This window comes from Melospiza melodia, chromosome 1 (genome assembly GCF_035770615.1).
Source record: "Melospiza melodia melodia isolate bMelMel2 chromosome 1, bMelMel2.pri, whole genome shotgun sequence".
Taxonomy (NCBI): domain Eukaryota; kingdom Metazoa; phylum Chordata; class Aves; order Passeriformes; family Passerellidae; genus Melospiza; species Melospiza melodia.
In genome coordinates this window covers 56,389,600-56,412,065 of record NC_086194.1, presented here as the reverse complement: position 1 = coordinate 56,412,065, position 22,466 = coordinate 56,389,600, and the positions used below count along the sequence as shown (strand labels likewise).

General features: G+C 39.3%; 1 protein-coding gene and 1 long non-coding RNA gene across 2 annotated transcripts in view; one reads left to right on the top strand and one right to left on the bottom strand.

Annotated features, from left to right (window-relative positions):
• GOLGA4 (golgin A4) overlaps positions 1-2,646 on the bottom strand; it is a 72,945-nt gene extending 70,299 nt beyond the window's left edge. Inside the window, 3 exon segments of the mRNA XM_063158686.1 lie at positions 2,198-2,418; positions 2,421-2,538; positions 2,540-2,646. Of these exon segments, the coding sequence (XP_063014756.1) occupies positions 2,198-2,418; positions 2,421-2,538; positions 2,540-2,626 (426 nt within the window). The 5' untranslated portion in view covers positions 2,627-2,646.
• On the top strand, positions 2,538-6,738 carry LOC134419466 (uncharacterized). The gene is made up of 2 exons (XR_010028051.1): positions 2,538-2,915; positions 3,728-6,738. It is a non-coding gene; the product is annotated as an uncharacterized LOC134419466 (long non-coding RNA).
• The last annotated feature ends 15,728 nt before the right edge of the window (positions 6,739-22,466 follow it).

Sequence of the window (22,466 nt, the reverse complement as noted above, 5' to 3'; positions counted from 1 at the left end):
CAAACCAAAGTACAAATGTGAAGTTCTAGGTCTCAAAGTAAAGGATATAAGTAGAGCATAGAGGGTATTAAGTATAGTGAGTGAAGCCTCTCTACAACAGGGTGTAGGAAAAAAAGAGCAAAAATTAATGCAAACATGAGTTTCATAAACTAAGAAATAGTAAGAGTTAGAAAAATTTGGTCTGAAAATGTTTTGCCAGGAAGGAATGCATTTTGAGGATTGGAATTACTGATCTGAATAAAAGCAAATGAAAAAAGCATATCCCACACTTTTTGCAAGACCACAGTATATTTTATAAGCCTCAAAACCTCACTTCTTCCTTCAGACTGTTTTCAAATGTGATACAAGAAGTGAGAAGAAAAACTTAGTTTACTCCTAAGATCAAATTTAACTATTTCCCCATATTGTTGCTTGAGAGCAACTGAGGAGTAAGAAACATTGCAAGACAACTATTTCACATGAAATAAAATTGTTGTAATGTCTTGTTGTAATTTCTTGCTTTTGCCTTTCCATTTATATCAACCCTTGAGTTACATAATCGGCTCTGTCCACAGTACAGCAGACTAGGTCTATAGACTAGGTATAATTTGCTATAAACTCTCATATCAGGTTTCAGAGTATTTGTCAAAACTAATTTTTCAAGAGCCAGATAAAGACTAAAGTATATTATGCTGTTGGGTGCATATATGCATGTAAGCCCATATTTATTTAGTAGAATGATTCTCAGAGAGTATCAACTCTTGAACACAAGCATGGAGCATCCCGAACAAAGCAGATTACAACATCCTGAACTAAGTGGATTACAGTGCTGTGTGAAAGGTGTCATAATTTAGCTGCTGCACACTGAAAACAGTAAACTCTGCAGATCAATCTCTTTTACACTGCACTGAAAGCTCACCACATACGGCAATAAAGACAGCACTCTAAACTTAACTAACACAATCATACTTCACTAACCAGAGAAGGCACAGAATGAATACTATGGAAGGCCTTAAAGTAGGACTCAACAAGCTAGACAAGACTTCACAATAGATCCATTTCCAAAAATCTTACCTCTATTTCACAAATGAGTGATTCAAATAATAGAACATAACTGTCAGCAGTTTTGAAACCATGGTCTAATACTGTGACTATGCAGTGCCAAATCTCCCAGTGGTTCAAGTTACATTCAGATCTAGCCCAAGCAACTAGTCACCTATTTGTCAAAGTAATTAAATTACCTGTCTCTAGCTTAAGATTCACAGAATTCAGAGTTTATATTAGTATTTATACTTTTAGATTCCAAGATACACGGACACTTAACCTAGAATGAGACACAGGCAGCCATTATCAGCAGACTTTGCCAATAGGATGTTAACTTGCTGAAGTCTTTCTACCCAAAATTATTCTGCTTTGACACGTGCATGAAATCATCACAACTTTTTTTTCATCACCACTTTTACTTACATACTCTGGACACGTCCTATCTGGTGGGTATTATTATCACTTAAAAATAGCCTTTACTGGAATACATTTATAATAACTTAGTGAAAGAAAGTACACGCAAGAGGAAAATGGCCAATGAAATTATTACTAGAACAAATAAGTAAGTGCCTTGTTCTCAGATTTATACTATATTCTAAATTAATCTACAGTTTTAAAAATGCAAAAAATGCAAGAATAAGGTCGAGGTAAGCAAACCAGCCCTCTACAAGATGTTAACAGAAGGGACGTACAGAACTGAAAGAACAAGCATTAAGATGAGAGAAAAGGATAACTAGGGAACTCAATGCTGGATTGTTATTCAATACACTTAAAAGTATGATTACTTTAAATGCTAAGGAAGAAACCTATTTCAGTTTCTGTTCAGGCAAGAGATGGTTTTTACATTCTCCCACAGGACAGCTATCGTAGAGCGGACAAAACGAAGCACAGTTTCTAGCAGGAGGAGGATGGGCAAGCACTTAGATGACGAAGTTCTAGCGAAGCCGCCCGGCGCTGACAGCGATTCCCGCCAGCCGGCCGAGCCCGGAGCCCTGGATCGGACCGGCCGCGCCGCAGCCGCAGCCGCGGGAGGGTCGCGCCGCGCAGGCCCGGCCGCCCGACCCGCAGGACACCAAGGCCTGGCCGGGCGAAGCGCGGCCCTGTCCCGACAGGTGGAAGGCCGTCACCAGCGCCCACAACGGACACGTCTCCCAGCGGCCCCTCCTCGCCGTACCTGCGGTGGGAGGGCGCTCGCACGTCCACCCGCCCCGCGCGGCTGCATCTGCTCCTCGCCAATCTTCTGCTTCAGTTTCTTGAACATGGTGGCGGGAGGGAGAAGGGGATGAGGGCACGGCTCCCGGGCCGGCTGGTCCGGCGGCAAGGGGCGCCCAGGGGGCGGCGGAACCGATCTCCCCCCGCCCCGGCCCGCGGAGCCGCCGCCGCTCCGCCCTCGGACCCCTCCGCGGGGCACGGGCAGCCGCGACCACTGCGCCTGCGCAGCCAACGTGGAGCCCGGCGCGTCGGCCGGCACGGTGTGCGGCGAGGCACAAACTTCCAAAGGCTACGCGCGGCGCTATTCCTCCCACAGCCCGGGCGGAGGTGCAGCCTGGGCGCCAGGACTGCGGCGGGGCAAAGCGGCGTTGCCTGGCCTCGCTTGCTCCATCTCTCCCGGAGGCCGAGGGAGGCGGTGCCGTCCCGGGAATGTTGCAGGCGGAGGAGTGATTACTTCTGCCCGGAAGAACGAAAAACAGAGCAGTAAAAGCTGCCGCCTCGCTGCGCCTTTCCGCCGCCGTAGCCGTTTGATTCCATACCTTCAACCGCGCCACGGAGACGCTTGACTTGCCAGAATGCTGCCTCTGAGGGGCTGTGAGTCCTCGCCTAAGAGTCCTCCTGAGTCGGTCAGCGACAGTGTCGAGGACAAGCTTTCACAAGCCGAAGAGCCGGACAGCGAGGTAACAAAAAGGTGCTCTGTTCTAAGACTTGTGAAAGCTTCCGACTAAAAAATGTTCAACAGTTGCTTTTTGAAGCTGCCTGGAAACCTATCTGCTAATAAGAAAGTCGCCGCGTTTTTCTTTTGAGTAGCCTGTTCGTAAACCTGAGATACACTGTTACAACTAAAGTACCATTGAAGGTGGAAAGACGGTGTTAGCTACTACCGCTACTATTTGCTACTACTGTCTCCACGAAACTGTGGCAGAAATGTTCTTGGCGGCTCAAGGTTAAAACCTCTGGCTTTAGATCCCTTGTTGGATGAGGTTTGTGAATGTGTGTTCAGGGCTGCGAATGTCGACGCAGAGGGCTGTCAGCAGTAGCCAGCATTCATTCTCCAACAACGGGACTATTTTGAAACTTACTGTGTTGATAGTGACATTGTATGAAGGCTAAAAAATGCATGGTGCTGTTTGCAAGAAACAGTGAACCACGTGTTCTTCTATAAAGCTTCCTACTAGGGAGGCTGTGTGCAATAATCACAAATGCCCAGAGGTGTTTTCACTGAAATACACTCCTGAAATCTCTAAGTAATTTGAGGAGGGGGGAAATGGATAGGAAATTATTTTCCCATTTGTTTTACACTGACTAAAAAAATAATCAAGCTAAATATACAGAAAAAATTAATTGCTAGTTTTCTTGGGTGTTTTTTTTTTTTTTTGCTATATTAAACACACATAAAAATATGGTTTTATGTTTTAAATAGCAGAAAAAAACCCTTTTTTAAAATCTGTTTAGTTGTAGATAAACCCGTTTGTTTGTGTGTTCCTGTTAGGACTATATGTATACTGTGTGTTCCTATTAAGACTGTATGCATACTTCAGATGACAACAGTGACTTGCACACTCTACTGATTTTTTCGTGAGAACAGCTGTTGACTTCAAACACCTTCAAAAAAGCTAATCTGAACCTACAAGCTGTAATAGCCAGGTAAGTATCTTGAAGATTTGTAGGGTATCTTTCCTGTAGGTTGAGACAGAATTATAGGAAAAAGTCCCCAGAATTAAAAGGACAAAACCATCTGAATAGCAGTCCATAAGGAAATAAGATAAAATGGGCAATTAAGTTTATTGCATCAATAAAAATTAAACATTTTCTGCTTCAGTATGGTAGCTTCTGTGTCCTCTAAATATGACATGCAGCAGCATGGTGGTAAAATGCAGAGATTATCAAGTGAGAGGAACATTGCCTGATGAATGCTTTGGGAAACATTTTAACAACCTTCAATAACCTAATACATCCATTACCCTCTCATACCTATGTTCTCTATTACAAATGCTAACTCATATTCTCTTTTTCTGTTCAGATTACTCTTCTGATTTAAACCTAAGTCACAAGATGTAGTATGTGAATTTGATGGACAGATGCATAATTGAAAGGACACTAGCTCCTGTAGGTATCAAATAGAAAAGCACAGCTTTTTTAATTCATTCCTAAAATGTATACAACACAAAAGAGAGCTCTGTATTATTTCCTTAGAAAATTTAAAGCTTGAAATGATGTGTTGTTAGTGTTTCTCATGTACTGATGTTTTTGTAGGACTAAAGGCTGTGTGGAATAGAACAAATCTGAGATGAGAAACTATGACAAAATAAGTAAATTTTTCCTACACTAAATTCTTAATTACTACAGAAAATGGTAAGGGGATTTATTAGTTGAAACTCTGATAATGGGTTGCAAAAACAGTAATCTGATAATCACGTGATAATTGGATATTTTCTAGGGGACTTTTTTTACAACAACAAGGTCTTTTGATGTGTCAGTTTCAAGGTACTTAATCACCTCCTATTCTTCACAGGAGATGCCTAACCTGGGTTGTAGAAAGAGATTAAATAATATTTGTATATGTCATTTAATCATATATAGACGGGTGTCATTTAAAAAAAAATTAATGTGAATTTTTGTGCTCCTGAATTGGGATCTTTTGTGATACATAGCTATGTGTCTAGCAGTGCTCCAATAATACAACGTGGAATCCCACATTAAGCAGCAGTATCCAAATTCTGAAGATATGTGTGATAAGTCTGCAAAACTCTATCATAAGCCTTCTAAATGGGATTCAGATGTTTTAGCATCTGAGCAGGTTTGATTGAAACATATTGAAACAAACAAAGTGTTTACTCTAAACCCCACAGAAATCCTGGGGAAAATGTCTCAAATTACATTCTTACACACAGAATGCCAAAATTCCATACTTAACTGAAAGATAACTTATTTCTAAAGGGTTGATCTGATCCTAGCAGATTTATTTGAAAAAATAAAAGAAGTAGTTAAAAGTGAATATATGCCCCTCCTTTTTAATAGTCCTTAAGTACACCAGTTAACAGATTAAAAAAGATAAATGTGGCATCATGGTACCATCTGCAAAAGATAACTGTATACTTGCAAAAGTCACTGGTTATGACAGATAATTAAGAATAAAGGTCTGTTTAAATTCAGTCTATAGCAGTCATTAAGGTATTTCTTTGGGAAAGGGTATTGAGTAAAAGACTGTTCTTTTGCCAGTCTAGATTTTTCTAATTGTCAGCAACACCAGCCCACACATGCCTGCCATCTCATTCCTTGCTTTTTTTTTTTAACTTCAGTGCTTGTGAGACCATCTCCTTAGTCATTTCTGCAAGTTCAGTCTGCAAAAAACTGACCTGGCAAAAGAGCAAGTAATTTCTGCTGACTTACTGTGCTGAGTTTCCCCTGAGAACTACAGCTGCTGCAAGGGAGATATAGAGAGTCAGGAGCTGGACGGTTTTATGTTGCAAGGTATTTCAGATTGCTCACAAATATTCAGATTGCTCTTTGCTGAGCAATTTTCTTAACTTTAAACTCAAGTAATCCCATTTCATTCTTCTTCAAGTTCAGATAACAAGCAATTCTATCACTGGAAGTATTGTTCTATTACTGGAAGTATCTCAAGTATCTTAGTCCCTACTGATGGCTGAAGTCTTTAGCCTTCAGCCTACTGATGCATAAAGTCTTTAGCCAATCTAATCTAATTTTTTAAATGCTGTCTAAGATTGTAGCTTTCTGGAAGTGACAAAAAAGCATGGGCATAAATTATGAATATGGCTTTCAATACATTTTCCTGCACATTCAAATCGAAATATTTTAGGACAGACATATGAATATGCTAGCAGCTAGTTCTTTCAATCCAGTTATCCAACACAAATATTAAAAGATATAGAAAAGTGTAACATAAAAACCAACTTTTAAATGTTGGTTCAATTTTTTTTTGGGAAGGAAGTTTTTCATATTTGAATTTTTCTTTACTTCATCATCATGCTGTTAAAACACTGTTGAATATTCCTATTATTCCACCTGGATAATATTTGACATTGAGGGAATTCTTTTAAAAATAAATTTAAAAGAACTGGTAATAGAGTAAAAAAAGCTAAGAATAAAGGAGCACTGATCATGTAACAGGAGTTACTCTCCAGAGCTTATGTACAAACTACTGTTCTTTGCACACAGTTTACAGAATGTTGCATTTAGTAATATTTGCAGTTTCTACTCCTACTCATAAAAATCAAAATACTACTGTTGATGTTAAAGTTGTCAGGGAGTATATCATGCACAGTTACACAGATAATAATTTTTAGTTCAGAAGTATTTTGATCTTTACTTCAATACAAGTGTTACAAAACACAGCACATTTCCTGACAGTGAAAATTGTGGCAACCCATTATACTTGCAACCTACAAAATGAGAAGCAGTTGTGCAAAGTAAGTTCATTATAGTCCTGTGATTTGAACCCTAAAAGCTTTAATCTAAATAAAAGAGGTGATCAGAGCATTTTTCTAGTCTGATCTGATTGCTGATTTTACTTTTCTATTTAGAAGTTGTGACTTACAACCACCACCAGATGACACTGTTCTAGGAGATTATGCCTCTGCAGAGTCATTGTCAATACTACAAATGCAAAACCATATCAACAAGATAGGAATGAACACCATTCAGGTCAAGGAACAAACAAAACTCAGGGTTTCTTTGTCAGCTGTATAATCCTTCTCTGTACAAAGTACAGGTTGCTCTAAGTAAATTACTGGATATCAAATTCAAAATTTCTTTACTACATGCTTGAGTTCATAGCAAACAGTCCATGCTGTTGATTTATGCATTCATATATTCACCTGCCCAGATAGTGGCCTGAACTCAGTGCAAGTAAAACAGAGGAAAGAGGTTCATTAATTAATTGAATAAAGATGGTGAGTGGCATGAGAGAGAAGTCAGTGAGCGTGTTCAAAATGCACAAGGCTATGAAAAGAGCAAGAGCACTGTCTGAAAATGCTGAAAAGTACCATAAAGGCTGAAATTGTTTATGCTGAGAAGATGAGAGGAATGAAGTAACTTCAGAGAGAAGAAAAAATGATAGGCATCACTGCTCTGCACCTTGGGAGGGAGCAGAACCTCTCTGTTTTAACAGGAAAGTTGAGATCACATTGCCATATACCTGTCTTTCCAAAAGTACAAAGTGCAAGCTCAGTCAGTAAAGACAAACTACTAAGAACCACTGCAGTAAGCTGGCTCACTCAAGACACTTTTTTTTTATATGAATGAGAATATAAGAGATCTAGAGATTTAAAATTGAGTGGCATAGTGTAATCTTGCAAGAGTCTGACTTTCCTAAAACAAAAATATTAATTTTATCACTACCTTAAGTGATATTTCCTTTGTGCTTTCTCTAGAGTGTCAGAACCTTTTTTTAAAATTCTATTTTACTTTAATTAATTTAATTATATTTAAAACTCCGAACACCATGGAAAGAGAGCTAATGATGCAATAAACTAGCAACCATTTTTATCAATAGTAATAGAAGTAATGAGTTTGACTTTAAATTACTTCGCATAAGATGGTCACTTGAGTGACCACTTCATCCTTGTTTCTGTGAGCAAGAAAACCCCCAAACATGCCTCCCTGTGGTATTTTCAGGGTCCCCAGGATGAAGGAGGAATTGATGAATCTGACTCCATGTTCTTAGAAGGCTAATTTTTTATTTTATGTTACTTATATTAAAGAATGCTATACTAAGGAATAGAGAAAGGATACATCAGAGGGCTTAACAAGATACTGATTAAAAATTCATTACTGACTCCTCACAGTCCCAACACAGCTGGTCATTAAGTTAAAACAATTCACATGAAAGCAATCAAACAATGATCAGTTGGTAAACAATCTCCAGACCACATTTCAAAGCAGCAAACACAGGAGAAGCAATCAGGTAATTATTGTTTTCATTTCTCTCTGAGGCTTCTCAGATTCCCAGGAGAAGAAATTCTGGTGGGGAGATTTTTCAGAAAATATGACAGTGACTCCTCTCCCCTTCCATACCCCCGCCCAGACAAATCTATATAGGCAGGGACCTTGATCAAAAAAGAGAAAATAACTTGCTGCTGAAGACAGAGCTGCTTCACAGTAGAGGACTTGGCTGGTTATGAAGGAAACCTAGGCTCTATTCCTAGATCTTCCAGCATCCTGGTCACCCATAGTGGGAAAGCTATTTTGCATCTTTGTGCTTCTTGTTGGTATTTTTATGAGAAACAGTGATTCTATCCAATTTCCCGCAAACACATCGTTAGTTTTCCTCTTATCTTGCCCAGCTCATGATAGAAAGGTCTGTCTTGGTTTGAAAGACCAAGATATCTGCTAAGGAAGATAGGAGCCTCCCTTGGAATGGAAAATATGACCCCCTTCCCTCCAAATTATTACAATTTTGAAATCAAGGGGCTTTCAGGCAAAGATATGGGAAAAGGAATAACAGTTCTTTACTAGTATGTATGGATAACGAGGCAACAATGGGAGTGACAACCAGAAACCCAGCACAGCCTTCACTTGGCTGCGGCCCTTTCCACTTGGGTGCAGTTATGGTCACGGCCGGCAGGGGCGCTGTTGGCTCCCGGCCAGGCAGGGCAGGTGCGATGATTCCCCCGCAGCTGCAGGGGGCGCTGTGGCGCCGTCTCTGTCCACACGACAATGGCGGACGCAGCCGGCAGAGAGGGATGGAGAGGGGGCTTCCCTTACAAGCTCACTCAGCCGATCCCTCTGCCCCCTCTGGATAGCAAAAGGAGCTGTAGCAGAAACCTCGGAGTGGCAAGCTAGGAAGGCAGGGATGAGCAAAGTCCCGGGGTGGTAGATGAGATGTATCAGAAGCTCAACAGTTGTAGCTGGAGCTGTGGGGCCTCCTTGCCGGGCAGGGGTGTGAGTTACAGTGTAGTAAAGAAACCTCTGAGCAGTGGCAAAAACCACTGGGGGCTGGGCAGTGGCTGCTGGGCTCCTGAACATACCCAGGAGAAAGAGGCTCCCTTGGAGGGGGAGGGGGCTCGGGGATCCCGGGTTTTCCCCTGAGGCACCTGAGTGGATGGTGTAATATATGTTGGGAAATAATGCATGCTATAAAAGAATGTATTTTATAAAGATTGTGAAATCCAAACGAGTCGCTGACCACAAGCAGCCTGAGAGGCGGACGTCTATTCAAATTCTGAAATTCCTGAAGGCAGCAGAAGAACAATCAGCATTTAGCTTATGGATAGACGCACCCAGTGCGATGATCACCACTATCCCGATCCATCAGACCTAAGAGCGATCATCACCCTGTTGATAACATCGATCAAGTTTGCCAAAGTCGTCAGAAAGATACATGTGAATACGTGACTTCCCGGGATTCAATCAACACTGGTTATCAACCAGGAAACAGCAATTGTCCAGCTCTGCACAGTGAAAGAACCAACTATGAATGTGAAGAGTTACAAAAGAAACTGGGATTCCTCTGCCTTGGGCACAATAAACTGTATAAAACATCCCCGCTAGAAGTGACTCTCGTGAAAGGGGGAGAGTCCGATGTGATAGAGGGCGGATCCAGGTTCACCCAGCACCGAACCCGGACTCAACGCCGTCTCTTTGGTTGTGGTGGTTTCGAGGACCATTTCAGTTGCGGAAAAGATAAATAAATCTTTTCACATTTTTGATAATTTGGCTTTCGATTGATCATTTATAACAATAATGAAAGTCCTTTTCAGTGAGGTAGGGTGTTAATAAGGTCCCAATGCAACAGCTGGTCTAAGGAGCAGAGCTCCACTCATGGTAGAAGGTAGCAAAAGACAGAATTTTGCAATGGTGGTGGATTCTTCCTGCAATGACTGCAGCCTCATTCCCCTCCAAATGCTGAGAGAGCAAGAGGGAGCTAGAAGCTGCCCCAGCCACTTTTTTCTTAGCCCAGTTCTCACGTATCTCTGCCCCTCCAAGAGAAACCCTCAAATAAGAGGAGTGAAGCCACTTGCCCTTCTCCCCCGAGCTTAGCAACTTCTTTTGTCGCTCTTGAATACCTGCTCATTATTTTCTCCTAGCAGCACATATGGGAGAAAATTCCCTGAGAGAAATAAACAAAAGGAGGAATCCTAAATCCCAACAAGTTCAAAGGAATGACTGCTTATTTAGTTGCTTTTTAGTTGTTGCGAGATCTAGAGCCATAAAACACAACTAGGACTGCTGGGATTTTTCTTATTCTATGATAATGTTTTTCCCTAAACACTAACATTAAGAAACAGCAAATTATTTTGCTTAATAATTTCTAGCCAGCAGGGGTAAGAATTCATTAAAAGATCTTGAGACACTGATTTGGGAAGAGCTAAAAAAAACCCCTAATATGTATGATTCTTTTAGCTAAAATACAGAACATCTAAAACCACATCACTGGAGATGCTGCACCAAGCAGAAAAGAGCTGAGAAAAGTCACTAAGTTATAGCGTAATAGATTTTTAAAGAAATGTACTGAATAACATTTGCCACCATCAAAATAAGCAGCTATTTTAAGGAGAATCAGAAAGTATTTTTCCCACTTACAGTACTGTATAATTTGATCAGTCATTAAGGAAAATGTTCACTTTCCTTCTATGGCATCAAATTTATGAAACTTGTGAGACATGACTAATCACTTCAGAAATTTAAAAAGTTTATTAAACCTTAACAAAAATACAACACAAGGACTCAATAAGGAAAAAACAGGCCTGGAACCTGCCCTCATAGCTGTACACCACGTGGCTGGCTCATCTTCAAGATAGATGGTCAGTCTTATATACTCCTGGGGGTTGCATCAGCCAGCCCTGGCCCCTTCCAAAGTCTGTCAGTCAGCTCTTTGCCATTTAGCAGTGGACACTGCTTTCTTGTAACTTGATTGGAGATCAGGCGTTGCCACCTTTAGCACCAAGCTTTTCCATTCCCAGCTGCCCCAGGTAAGGGACATGTGCGCACCTTCTCTCTACCTGTGCTAGGCAACCCCAGCTGTCTGATGGCAACAATACAGAAGGAGGTGGAAAAAGGAACTATGGGGAGAACAGAGGACATCTAAACTACAGTAACATAACTATACCTCAATAAAGCTTCTCTTAATATTCACGTTTTATTCATCCCTTAATTGCAAGAGCCAATAATCTCATTATCCATCTATAACAAACTGATGTATGCAGAACACAGAAAGTTAAACTTTCTGTTGTAACAAGGAATAAATTAGAATACTTCTCTGAATCACAGTTTCTGGAATCTATGAAACAGAATTGTTACAGTCTAGATTTTTTAGGTTATTAGAAATGCTTCTGCCTGAATTAAGGTGCAAATGAGACCGTTTGCCAAAGTTAATAGTATGAATTTTATTTAATAGTAAATATGAGAGAGAGAGAGAGAAAGAAAAGGAAGAAAAAAGTAGAAAAGAGGTGGGGGACAGAAAGAGAGACATATTAAAGAAAATATCACCACTATGACAGTGATGGAGAGAGATGGAGACTCGCTCAGTGATCAGAATCTGATTTTGTTGTGGGATACAAGTGCTTACATACTATTTCAGGGAGACTAATAATGTGTACTACAATGATTAGGTTAAAATCACATACACAAACTTATGCATTTAAAAACATCTTTTGCTTGCAGAGCTTAATGGGATTTTCTTTTTCCGGTAAACCTGTCTGATTGAATCTTCTTGCAATCCAGGTCTAATTTTCAAAGTTCTGTTTGCTTTTGCCAAGGCATCCTGTTATCAAATCTCTTATGTTAACCAGGCCCAAAGTCCATTGTCTGTTTTGTGTCCCAATATCCCAATACTCCATTGATCCCAACTATATTCTGTTGATTCTCTCCAGCTGGTCTTCTGGGTGGTGAGCATCCCCCCAGAAAAGGATAGAATCCAGTGAATTAGTATATGTTAGGCCCAGGTGGGAACTCCCAGGTACCTCCCCTGGGGGAATGCAGTTTGACAGAGTCTCTTGCAGCGGATTCTGGGTTGGTTGCATTCCTTTGCATCACATGCAGTGCTGTGGTGCATGACCTCAGAAATAAGTCTGGGAAGCACCTTGGGGGCTCTTTGATTGATTATGACACCTCCTCAGTTGCCTGTTGCATGAATGTCCTGTGGATGTGGCCTGTGGGGCTGGGGGTTTCATAGCTGGGCTGGTTTGTATACAGGAAGAGGGATGTTCAGCACCTCTGACCAGAGTTTACGCCCTACTGCGAAGCCTTTTCCTCTCTCCTCAGTTGGGAGAAGTCTGTGTAAGCCTGGTCTCTGGGGGCTGTGGTATCCTCCCACCAAACCCAGCCAGGGATGATTTTCTGCTAAATTTGGCTTTCTTGTGGATGCATTCCTTTCCTTCAGCCTTATTTTTTTTCTCCCTATACCTGAGATGATTGAACAATAGCATCCTGTGAAAAATGCATACTTTATAATTGCCTTTTCACAAATATTAAAATTAATATTATATGTGTTACGTTAGAAAGTTTTGCTGTATTAATTTTCTTTACTGAGATAAATATAGTTTTAACATAATGTTAAAATAGAAATTACTTACTATATAAGATGCTTTTTTAAAGAGAGGACTCACATGGAGATAGCAGCCACAAGACACCTAAATCTTTCAGAGAAAAAGAATTTATGGCTCCCTAATCAGAAGAAACAAACTTCTTCCCGCTTTGCTCAGCCCTGAAGATGCTGTTAGGATTTAGAGGAAGAAATTGACACTGACTAGACAGAATCCTGTGTTTGAATGGAATTTATGCATCCTGTATGAGGTGTATTGAATATGCAACAGGCTATTGCTTTTAAGGGACACACTCTGTTAACATGTGTCCTTTTTCTGGGTTATTTTACCCAGAAAGATGTACCCGGACTGTCTGTAACTCTTTGTTTTTATTGTCTCATATAGTCCTAAATCCCAATTGTCCAAATTTTTATTATTCTAATTATATTACTATTTTTATAATCATTTTATTTCTATTAGACTTCTAAAATTCTAAAAACAAGTGATTGGCATTTTTCACAATCCCCTAATCTTATTTGCTTATCTCACTGTCCAAAGTTTGAGTCAGGCATCTTAAAGGAGGCTTCTGTTGTTGTCTTTACACGGTTTTTGCTATAATGGATGAAACCCCTTCATAACAATGTTTAAGGCATAAACCATTCCAGTCTCTCACACAGAATAAATACACTTTTTTTTTCCCCTCTGTTTGCACAAAGCCATTACAATTTCACAAAGGACAACAGTTTTATGTAGCTAGATCTATCAATTAGTGCATGCATTCAGGACATAAGGATTATGAAAGTAACAGATCTCTAAGGGCACCACTTTCAGATTAGAAACTTGTCAGCATTTAAGATAATATCTGGATACTGCTATATTGTTGCTCGAGTATTGGCATACTCAATTCCCTCCTCATTATACTTTTCAATGAAGTGTTTTGGAGGGAGGTGTTTCTCACCCTACTTAACCCCCTTTTCTAGCTCCCAGGATTAAGTACAAATTTTGCCACCCGCTGAATAGGGTGGAGTATCTGGTTGAAGAGACCAAAGGCTTGAAGCTTGAAATTCCTTTCATGTCTTATCTACTTCAATAAGAGGCCCATAGGGCACTTCTACATAAGGAAGAGCAATTTGCCTTTCAGTTGAAAATAGAGAATACTTCATTATCACCATCATATTTGCTGAAAAATCCTTTGCCCAGGATTTCTTCTGGGAAGCTGAGAGGCCTCAGAGCAAAATGCAAACAATATTATCTCATTTGCTTCTCCTGTGTTTTGCTGCTTTGGAATGCGGTTGGAGATTGTTTATCCAACATGTGAGTTGTTTTCACTTAATGGCCAATCACGGTCAGGCTGTGTCGGGACCCTGAAAGAGAGTCACAAAATTCATTAGTATCTTGCTAAGCCTTCTGTATCCTTTCTCTATTCTTTAGTATAGTTTTAGTATAGCATTCTTTAATATAATATAGTAACACATAATAATAAATTAGCCTTCTAAGTACATGGAGTCAGATTCTCAATTCCTCCTTCATCCTGGGGACCCTGAAAATACCACACTTCATCACCTCTCCTGAACTAAAACAGGACCACAGTTATTATTCAGTATTGATTTGCTCACATAATATCTGGCTTTCTTAAAGTGCTTTATAGACAAATGTGTGCTAGCTCTAATGGCATGCCCATAAAATAAACACAAGTAATTTTACAGGTGAGTAAAGTAATTTCTGGAAACCACAAAATACTGCACAGCAACTTAGTGATGGCAATGGAATTGAAGTGTGGACTATTTGGTACTGTTCTCAAAATTTATAATTTAAAATATTTTTAATCCTTTAGCTAGAAGACAGTTATGTAACTCTGTAAGTCCACTATAAAAATAGATGCTTCCTTTGTTGCATTTTCTTGCTATTTTATAATTTCTAGGAACTCACCTGTATATAAGGATGGCATGCTGACATGCTTCCTTTTTATTCTCCCCCTTGTCTACAAAGAAATACTGCAAATGGAGAATCTTGAGGTGTGAAAATCTTTGACTTGGAAAATATATATAAAAGGAAGCAACTGACAAACTGCTCAGAATGCTGTAGGTATGTGAGTCTGTGTTTTGGTATCAAGACAAATTTCATGAGAAAACTCCCTGGAATGAGCATCTTCTCTAAAGGGAAAGGACTTTAATAAGTGCCTTTTATTCTGCCATAGAGAGAAATGGATACCAGCATGTGGGAAAAAAAAACCAAAACAAAACAACAAAAAAACAACCAACTGTTTATTAAAAAAAAAAAAAAAAAAGGGGGGGGGGGGAGGTGTGCCTGCAAGACACAGATTTCAATTTCAAAACCTTAACCCCCACACCCCACCAGACTGCATGGCCATGAGGCAAAGATGGTGGCTGCCCCTCTTTGTCTCAGGGAAGGAGAGGAAAGAGCTCACAAAGCAGTTGGGAACCTGATGGATTTTTGACATGAATCTCTTCCTGGCAGCAGGTGAAGTTGGTAGAGTTTAATGTCCTTTTTCATGTTGGTTCAGCTTCTCCGAGATCTCAGGTTTGGGCCACCTTCCCCCTGGCCAGATGCCTGAATGGACTGAAGAAAATAAAAGAGCCAACCTGAAACAGGTCAAGAAAAACCAACCAAACAAACAAAGAAAAACAACAAAACAAACAAAAGGCTGCTGAGAGGATTTGCTGGTAAAAAGCCTCCAGGCCACGGCAAGGAAAAATACCAGAAGCTCCTTGCTTAAACTGACAAAAACTAATCCAGTGAAGGCAACGAAGGAACAATCTGTGCCACATCTGACCACACTGGGGTGAGGAGAGTTTGATCACTGGGATCCTCTCGGGCTCCGGCCGCTGGTTCATCTTAAGGCTACAGCAGCCATTTTCTGGGCATAAAGCAGATGAGTAGGGAATAGAGTATCATCATAAAATCATCCCAAGACATTACGCATCTTCATCTTTTACCATGCACTATTTCAAATTAAATTAAAATTCTAATAATCAAACTGTTCTCTCTCAGACTTTGCTCACTTTATCACTTTGATTCCATACTCCTTTCTCACACATTAAGTCTTTCTCTGCTTATACAGATAAGGCCAGAGATATTGGGTTAAAAACCAGGTACAGCTCACAGAATAGTTATGCTTAACTGTTAATATAAAATATAACATCTGGATTTACTAATATAAAATGTTACTTATTGATGAGTTCATCTATTAAAACGGAACACATAATTTCTAAGTAGCAAGATGACTGTTTTCGAACTATTCAAAATAAACTCTGATGGCTGCACTTGAAGTATTGCAATGTTATATTTACTCAAGAAAAAGAAACACTTTTAAAAAACCCTTATCACCACAAAACAGTGAGGAGTCTTCATGCAAGTATTTCCTCTGGTAATTTCCTTCAAACCACTTGAACTTTTCCATGAGACTACTGAAGGGGAAGGGAGTTTAACTTAAGGGTTGCAATTACACAGTTACATTTTTAATAAACCAAATATGAACTCAGATTATTCTATTATAAAAAACTAGGCTGAGCTCAGCTTGTCCTGCACCATCAATTCATTTGGAATAGCAACTTTGGGAAATAAAACAGATGCTTTGTTGATCATGATTGTCTCAGTAATAAACTGTATTCAGTATATTTGGGTCAGACAGAGGCCACAATCAGAAAGTTCAGTTCTAGAAAGATACTAGAAATTTTACAGGTTTTTTTAGTACTGCAAGATAGAGTGAGCTAGCCAGGCATAAAAAGAACAAGACAACTGTATTTTATTACTCTGTCTGGCTAAATTAAATAATTGCAGGCAATTTCTTTTTATACTTTCATTACTGTTAAGTCCTTATGAAACCAGGAATCATATTGGGAGTTTCTCAACTGTGATTTAGCAGCAATTTGCATGCAGCCAAAGAAACTCAGAAGTATGATGGAAGGCACTGCTCACTGAAGAATTTACAGTATGATTTCTACTCTTGTGATTCTTATCTATTAAACATGTGATACTACTTCCTCACAGAAGTGCTACACTGAATTATTTACCTGAGATGAAGAGCAGACATTCTCAAGCAGGGAGGCCTGCTGTGGCTTCTTGAATCAAAATACACAGAATTCATGGATACACCAAGATGTAGTTCTGTCTCCTACCAGTAATGACTAGAATAGCCTTTGAATAGTCTCTGATATAAAAGTGTAAACTGTTATTTATTGTCCTATCTTATTCAGTTCATCCCTGTAACTATTCAAAATAGTTACTCATGTTATTACTGTGACATGTAAGTCCCTAGACCCCTGTTCACCTCATTCTTCAATATAAAATGTCACAATCCAAAGCACAAAGATAATATTGGTGTTGGTTAACCAAGAGAAAAAGATGATGATGATGATGATGATGATGATGATGATGATTATTATGAGAAAAAATGTTGCTAACAGTTAAAATTTCATGATTATACTATAAATATGCACTGGAATTCTTAAAAGGAAGGCATAACTTCCTTTTGGCTCTGTTCAGATACTGGAAGAAAGGTAAGTCTTCACATGCTCTCATAATGCATTAACCAGCATCATGTATTGTAATGAGGGGGAAAGTGGGTTGGAGAAAGAGATGACACACGCCCCCAGGTCTTCATGTGACAGCAGTGTGTTTTATTGTTCCTACCTTCCTTAAATAGGAGAATTTGAATCTCCCATTCCAGACAGCTCATTGGTCTGGCTTAAACACCACCCAGATCTTGTGCCAGTGAGATGTCTGCAGCTTAGAGTGAAATGTGATAGGGTGAAGTTCTTGTATTTATTTAAATCCATTCTATCATAGCTCAAGCCGGGGTGGGTTTATGGAACCAGGCTGGGTTTCCTATTTGTAACCAAATTAATTGCCTAGTACAAGATAGCTTGTACTGTAGCAAGGTATTATATAATTCTTGTTCAAACTGTATCTGAATGGATGCACTGAAAATGTTTCATGCAGTATTTTCTTTTCTTCCTCCATATATTAAAAACCAGTTTATTTAATTTTATCTATATAGGCACAATACAAAGTATCACACATTCACTAATTTTATTATTCAAAGTATTTTTCTGGATATTTTGTTCTTTACAGTCTAGCCGTCCAGACTTCTGCTAGTCTATTAGGAAGAAATAAGCAAATAACATACTGCTTTCCTTCTTGCCAACCTCTGTTAAAACCTTTTAATTTCTTATAGATATAAACAATGTCGGAAAGACTCATTGGGTAATATAGTACCTGCAAACTGTATGGGCTTGGGGTCTTCTGGTATAATCCATTTACCATGTGCTCAAGCAGGAGCTACACAGGAGGGTTACCAATGGACAGGACTCCCACAGGGAATGAAGAACAGCCCCACAATTTGCCAGCGGTATGTTGCACAGGCACTTTAAATACTGAGAGGACAACTTCCAGGGGCATATTGTTATCATTTATATGGATGACATCCTAATAGCAACACCAACCAAAGGAGGCCTTTTACAAATATGGCCAGAATTGATGCAGGCACTGCAAAAATTTGGCTTACAAATTGCACCAGAGAAGGTACAAAAATCCACCATGGAAATACCTCGGAGTCAAAATATTAGATCAAACCATATAACTGCAAAAACTTCCATTTTCAATGAAAAATCAGACTTTAAATGATGCACAGAAACTTTTGGGTATCATTAATTGGGTAAGACCTTATTTAGGATTAACCACACCAAATCGGTACCTTTATCTAACATCCTTAAAGGTGACCTTGAGTTAATCTCATCAAGAAAATTAACACCAGAGGCAAAAACTGTGCTTGAATTAGTAGAATGGGCCATAATAAACAGACAAGTGTATTGGATATGTCCAAAGGTTTGTGTTACAGTATTAGTTGTTATTGCTGATTTACATCCTACGAGTATCATTGGGCAACGGGACTCTCAATGGTCAGACCCACTACTTATTCTGGAATGGGTTTTTCTACCACATCAACCTAAAAAGAAAGCACTTTCCATATTTGAATTAGTTGCTCAATTAATTGTTAAGTGTCATCAAAGATATACAATTAAATGCCAAAGATCCTGCAAAAATTACTATACCTGTTGCACAGGAATATTTTGAATGGTGCTTTGCAAACAACACGGCACTGCAAAGTGCTTTACAAAATTATTCAGGACAAATCACCTACCACCTACCTAGTCATAAACCGCTGCAATTAAGTGGGTCCACTGCATTGTCACTGAGACCAGGACACCATTGAAAGGTCTCACTGTCTTTACTGATGGATCTGAGAAAATAGGGAAAGCCATTGTGACCTGGAAGGAGGACAATGGGTGGCAAACACTCAAAGGGCATGATACTGAACTACCTGAATTACTGGAGTTACATGCTATCACTATGGCTTTTCAACAATTTCCTCCCACTTCCTTAAATATTGTAACTGATTCTGCCTATGTTGCAGATACAACACAAAGATTAGACCAAGCTTTACTGAAAGAAATTAATAATGCTGCATCATTTGAACTGTTTAAAAGTTTGTGGCATACAATCAAAGTCAGAATATGTCCTTATTATATTTTATAGATTTGGAGTCATACTAATTTGCCTGGTTTTATAGCAGAGGGTAATGCTCAGGCTGATTGGTTAGCTAGCTCTTCCTGGACAGCACCACAATCTGACATGTTGACACAGGCAAGAGCATCCCACGCCTTTTTTCATCAGGGTGTTAGAGCATTACAAAGGCAATTCTTACTGACACAGGCATGCAACATTGTTAACTTCTTGTGCCAACTGTCAAGGTCACATGGCTGACTACTGGCCTGGAGGCCTTACAGTTTTAATTAATCCCAATTATAATTTTATAACTGAAATGTAAGTAATTATATAATTACCTTAATTATATCACTTGACCAGTCTGGGTCACTGAGGATCAGGTCTAGGCTGATGGGGACACAGGCAGCCATTGGCCAGTTAGCCCGGTGGCAACTAACTTATCCAATCAGAAATAACTGTGCAGACTTTCAAAGCTGTATAAGGTGAACAGCTCTCACTAAATTGGCTATGGTAACATGAAAATGGAATTTTGTGTCATTCCTTCCGTCTCAACTGCAATGGGGGGCCTTTTTTCTTTTTTTTTTTTTAAGAAAGGTGTGTTTATCTTTTCACTAACAACATTTAGGTAGGAAGCCACTTTTTTCCTGTTCTAGGGTATACTGCAGATATTACTTCTACACTTATCAATGACAAATTGTGAGAAACACAACAAGTATTATGTAGTTCCAATCAATTAAATTCTAGTTCCATTAACTCATACTTCTGTGTTTAGAAAGCAGTTTACATCCTACTGGTTATTCTTGGTACCATTTTTTCAAGCAACCCAGTCAAATGTTCTCCCCTTCTCCCCATAACATAAAAAGTAGACAAATGTAGATGCAGAACTGGTTTTTCTAAAAAGAAGCATGTCTGTCTTGCTTATCAGGAATTGAAAATTGTAATATTGCTTTCAGGAAACAGGCCAAGCTTGAAAAGTCAGTACACATCTTACTTATACTGGTCTGGTGTATATTTGAATCTTTTCTCAAAAGTTTTGACACAAAGCTGCTATGGAGAGTTAGGAGAATACCATAACATCTTTGATGAAGTAACAACCTAACAACAATAAATGGTTATGTAAGTAATTGCTTGTCATTGGATACTGGGACATGTTTTAGATTCTGCTCAGCCTCAACCAGTTTTCATACTTAATTTATTAGCATATCATGTTCTAGTTTGTAGATTTTGCATGTATCTGTATTTTATATATGAAATCAAAAGTTACAATTTCAGTGGGTAATGTGAAGGATTCTTGAATTGGTGGATTAACTCATTCTGTTATTTACCAATCCTAAAAGTTTTTGTTTTCAGTTTTAAGTGATTAAACTGATGTCTGTAACAAAGTAACAAAGCCAAGTTGTTGCATAAAATCTTAAGATATGGTTCAACTTATAGCTTTGTTCAGAAAAACTCCTATAAAAACAGCATGAAAAAGGATCCCTATTCATTTTGCCTTGATTCTGACATCACATATGCTTGCCATAGTCATGTAGAGAGATGGGATTTGGGTTTTTTTGGGTGTTTGGGTTTTTTTGGGTGAGTATTTTGGACGGGTATTTTTTTGGTTTTTTACAAAGAAAACTGCCAGACATACAAAACGAGCCTCCTTTAATCACCCAGCATTATTTCTTGCTCTCATCTCACTTCCTGTAATAAATGTCCTCCCTTACAAAATAGTATCTTCATTACAGCTGTGTAATCCCATTATTTAAAAGTATGACTTTGGTGACATCTGTTAAAGTTTTGCTCAGTGGCAACCGTCACTCAAGTGGATGCTTACAAACCAGTCTGCACAAGCACCTATAATCTGGTTTGTGTGTGCTCTCCCTCACATTTTAAACTGAACTAGTCAGAACAGTAAGTGTCCAAAATACTCAGGCACGAATCATAAGAAAAGTTACCCTGTCTCTCCTTTCAAATTCTACAGAAGTGTTTAACAAGACTGTCATATCACTTTTCAGAATTAAATAATGTCTGGAAGTAGAATTGTCCAGTATATACTGAGAGTGACATCTTGTTTTTATAGTGCTTTTACATTTGTTCAGACTAGAAACAGTCGAAGACAGATTCTTCCACTTTTGTAATCCATAGCCTTCGAAGCATCTCTCTCTATCTGGCTGCCCGTTATTCCACTTGGTTATTTATAAAATACATTACACAGCATTAGCTTTGCTGCTGAGCCCTTCTCCTAACCCTATGAGCCACATCATTCACCACAGTATACACAATTTGCATGACCGTACTAGTACAAACCGGCTTCGTTCAAATTCTGCCCTTAACCCCATTAAATGAAAACAACCCCACAGTAACCTCTCCAATTACTCGCCTTGCACTAGGAAGCATCCTAGCAGGATTCTTCATCACTTTATTTATCATCCCCACAAAAACCCCTCCAACAACCATACTACTCTCCATTAAAATAATTGCCCTGTTTGTAACAGCCCTAGGCATCGTTTTAGCCCTAAAAATCTCAAAAATAGCCCAAACACTCATCCTCACAAAATAAACCCCTCTCTCAAACTTCTCCACATCTCTAGGATACTTTAACCCTTTAATCCACCACCTAAGCATAACTAACTTCCTCAACAGAGGACAAAACATTGCCTCTCACCTAACAGACCTTTTCTAATACAAAATACTAGGCCCAGAAGGACTAGCCAACCTACAGCTAATAGCAGCTAATAAAACTGCAACTACTCTCCATTCCAGCCTAACCAAAGCCTACCTAGGATCATTTGCCCTATCCATCCTCATCATCCTCATAACCACATACAGAAACAACCAATGGCCCTCAATCTTCATAAAACCACCAAATCCTGAAAATCATCAATGACGCCTTGATTGACCTCCCATTATGAAACATCGGGTCTGTATTAGGTGTTTGCTTAATTACTCAAATTGTGACAGGTTTCTTGCTAGCCATGCACTACACAGCAGACACCAATCTAGCCTTTTCCTCCGTCGCCCACATATGCAAAGATGTGCAATTCAGCTGACACACAAACGAAGCCTCCTTCTTCTTCATTGCATCTACTTACTCATCGGCCGAGGACTCCACTACGGCTCATGCCTAAATAAAGAAACCTGAAACGTCACAGTCATTCTCCTCTTAGCCCTTATAGCAACCGCCTCTGTAGGAGGTTTAGAGAAAACTATTTTTGCTGTATGAAGAATCTA